This window comes from Mercurialis annua, linkage group LG5, assembly GCF_937616625.2.
Source record: "Mercurialis annua linkage group LG5, ddMerAnnu1.2, whole genome shotgun sequence".
NCBI classification, from domain to species: domain Eukaryota; kingdom Viridiplantae; phylum Streptophyta; class Magnoliopsida; order Malpighiales; family Euphorbiaceae; genus Mercurialis; species Mercurialis annua.
In genome coordinates this window covers 52,344,596-52,348,281 of record NC_065574.1, presented here as the reverse complement: position 1 = coordinate 52,348,281, position 3,686 = coordinate 52,344,596, and the positions used below count along the sequence as shown (strand labels likewise).

General features: G+C 27.6%; 1 protein-coding gene across 1 annotated transcript; it reads left to right on the top strand.

Moving 5' to 3' along the window:
* The first annotated feature begins 518 nt into the window (after nt 1-518).
* On the top strand, nt 519-2,724 carry LOC126679822 (heavy metal-associated isoprenylated plant protein 20). The gene is made up of 3 exons (XM_050374827.2): nt 519-688; nt 800-875; nt 2,248-2,724. Exons 1-3 carry the CDS (start codon nt 605-607, stop codon nt 2,538-2,540), a joined length of 453 nt encoding a protein of 150 aa, XP_050230784.1. The 5' UTR covers nt 519-604; the 3' UTR covers nt 2,541-2,724.
* Nucleotides 2,725-3,686: the final 962 nt, after the last annotated feature.

Genomic DNA, 3,686 nt, shown 5'->3' with positions numbered 1-3,686 from the left:
TAAAAACAAGATCAATAAAGAAAAAGAATTAGTGACTAAAGAATAAAAATAGACGATTAAAAATAATAAAAATAATCATTAATTGACGGCCGGGAAAACATTTGCCCACAAGCCACGTATTTCCACACTTTATGGAGTTTGGCTTGCGGAAAATATTTAGCTATGCACAATCACATTCATCGAATTAATTGTCGATTTGAGGTAAAGTTGCAAATACTATTTTTTTTAACTTATATTAACAAGAAATACTAATTTTATTATAATCGTATTTGTTTAAATAGACAATAATAAAACAAAAGGAGTATATAGAAATAAATATATAACTTTTATTTTAAATTTTAAAAGTATTTTCGGCGGGTTGATATTTTGAAGATGGTAATGGCATAATAAGGAGTGGAGGACACAAGTCATTATCTTTAGATTAAAAAAAAGTTGAACCAACACGGTTCCTCTTCACATCAATCATATAAGTAATATAGTATATATTTTAATCTTCTTATTACTTATATATATACACACACCAATACGCTACATTTATTTCCATTTCTCTCTTCTCTATACCTAATATTTTTTTTTCTCTTCTTCAAACTCTGTGAGTAAGAACATGGGAGCTCTCGATAATCTATCGGATTACATTTCTGATTTGTTCACCTATGCCGGAAAAAAGAGGAAGCGAAAGCCAATGCAGGTTTCTTCTTTTTCATCTGATCTGTTAATTAATTATTTTCTCCAAATATATATATATATAAGCTTTGTTTGATCACTCGTTAACTATTTATATTAACATTTTATTTTTCAGACAGTTGAAATCAAAGTGAAAATGGACTGCGATGGCTGTGAAAGAAGAGTTAAAAATGCTGTCTCCAACATCAAAGGTTTTGCTTCTATATTATCAACTTCTTTGTCTTCTGAAATCTAGTTTATGCTATGGCAGCCGGGTTTTATTCTGAAATTACAAATTTATGAGAATAAAAAAGGTGACATGCGAAAGAGGTTTGAATTGTCTCATGTTCGCGGGGTTATAAGAGAAAATTAAAATACAAACCGGCTGCCATGTAGCTATAAATTTGTCGGATTTTACTATAAACTTGTTGGAATTATTAAAATTATAAATTATAATACGGTAAACATCTTAAACATTTTAAAATTCGATAATCAAACGAAAAATAATAAAATATAATAACCACCTAAATCAATTACTTGTATAGATACTTGTCGAGTTTTATGTTTCGATATTTCGCTTCTATTCTTAAAATTATTTTCTAAAATTATAAAATTCTATGAATGATATTCTTAATTTCTTCATCTTAGTTTAAGATCGTTCTGTTTCTCTAACTCTTTTAGTGTTTTCATAAAACATTTTCTTCTATTTTTCTGGCCAATTCTTGTTGGCCAAAATGTAAGCAGGCAAATTTCATAATGAACAAAATAAAAATTTACCCAAATAAATTGTTTTCCTTAAATGAAGTCAAAGAAAAAAGCTCCCTGGTATTGTGGAAATGGAAGAGACATAACAATGTAATTGACTATGTTCTTTTATTACAAATTCTGACATCATAATCTTATTGTTGCAGACATATTATTACTATTTTCAGATACACTTTTTGCTATTTCATTTTACATATCAAGCACAAATTCATCACTTCAGTCCAAACTAACCCTGTTTGAAACCAGTAAAAACGAATAATAAACTACTATTGCAGCTACCTTTATTGACAAGAAAACGACACAATGTTTTATTTCCATCTCTTATAATTGAACCCACTCATACTTTTCCACTACCATAATAAATGTAGCCAACCAAACACAATATAGTTAGTTGTTATTATTTTATATATTTCATAGATATAATATCACAACTTTTTTTGGTGCGACATTGACGATAACCTTTTAAAATTGACTAAATGTGTATTAAAGAGAGAATTCTGCTTTAATATAAATGTAAAAAATTTGAATTCAGAATCTCACAGTAAACTAAATAATCTTACTATTAATTAATACTTTTTTCGGTACATCAAATATCGAGAAAAGGATCAACCTATCCATACTTTTTTCGGTACATCAAATATCGAGAAAAGGATCAACCTATCCTTCGAACTGGTGTTTAAGAATCAAATAAATTACAAAGTCAATTAGATTTAGAATCAAATAAATTACAAAGTCAATTAGATATCAAAATTTCTGTCTCTATGTCAAATAAATCTCTTAATTTAAGTCAAATAAACCTTGTGATGTGTTTGGTTGCAGGTGTGAAAACTGTGGAAGTAAACAGAAAGCAAAGCAGAGTAGTGGTGAGTGGGTATGTAGAGCCAAACAAGGTATTAAAGAAAGTAAAAAGTACAGGAAAAAGAGCAGAATTTTGGCCATATGTTCCATACAATTTGGTGGCATATCCTTATGTAGCTCAAGCTTATGACAAGAAGGCTCCATCAGGGTATGTTAAGAATGTATTTCAAGCTCTTCCTAGTCCTAATGCTCCTCATGAGAAGTTTACTACAATGTTTAGTGATGAAAATCCTAATGCTTGTTCCATTATGTAGGCTATAGTTTTCTTCTAATTTTGTAGATTAATTTGTGTATCACCTAGTTTTTACTACTTAATTAGGACTAATATATATAAAAAAATAGTGGTTTGTGTTTTGGATTTGAATGTATAAGCTAGTAGCTATGTAGGTTTTTGAATTACAGCTTTTGAATGTAGTTTTTCTTGTTGGACTTTTATCATTTGATGATTTCTTAATTCTTTAACTATCATTAAAATTTGTGTTAATAATTTTCTAAAAGATTTTTTGCGAAAAAGATTGTGCCTTTCATACTTTTCAAGTTTAAAGCACCATATTTGAAAGTTGACAAAAAAATCACATTTAATTTGTAACATTTTTAGGGTTTTTTTTCCACCAAACGACGTTGTTTTAAAAGTGTTATAATGAATGAAACGATGTCGAATAATAACATTGAACCAAAATTTGATAAAAATATTAAGATTTTTTTGCCAACTTTCAAACGTGTTGCTTGAAATTTTAAGGCTAATAGGCTGAAAAAACTCTAACCTTTATTTTAGTTTTCAATTCCACCCCAACGTAACAATTTTTTCAATTTTACCGTATTTCGGATTTTTAATTTTCAATTGCACCATGAATTAAAAAAAAATAAATGATTTTATTATAAGTATTAAAATATATAAAATAAATATATTTAAGGATCATTTTATACTTTTTTTCATTTGAAAAAATTTAAACAGGTCCTCAAACTTAAAAAAGTTTCAAATAAATCCTAAAATTAAAAAAATAAATCAATTAAATTAAAATAAATTTTATTTTTATTTAAATTTATGGAAAAGGAGGAGGTGCTCCTCCTCCTACAGCTGTTGGCCTGAGGAGCTACTGCTCCTCAGGCCAGGAACATTTGTTCCTCAACAAGGAGCATATGCCTGAGGAGTCTACTCCTCCATAAAATAAAATAAATTATTTTTATTAATTAAGTTAAATTTAATTTTTTTTTTAGTTTATAGAGAAGATGGTTTTTTGGTACAATTTATAATTTTAAAGAATTTTTAGATTTTTTAATAAATATGAAGGACCATTTTAAATATAATTCAAATGAAAAGAATTCAATTTAATGCATCAGGGTGCAATTGAAAACCAAAAATCCGAAATAGGGTAGAATTGAAAAAACTGCTATGTCAG

Coding starts and splice junctions, on each gene's coding strand:
- LOC126679822 (XM_050374827.2), top strand. CDS start 605: ATGGGAGCTCTCGATAATCTATCGGATTACATTTCTGATTTGTTCACC. Junction 689..799: donor GGAAGCGAAAGCCAATGCAG/GTTTCTTCTTTT, acceptor TTTATTTTTCAG/ACAGTTGAAATCAAAGTGAA. Junction 876..2,247: donor TGCTGTCTCCAACATCAAAG/GTTTTGCTTCTA, acceptor GTTTGGTTGCAG/GTGTGAAAACTGTGGAAGTA.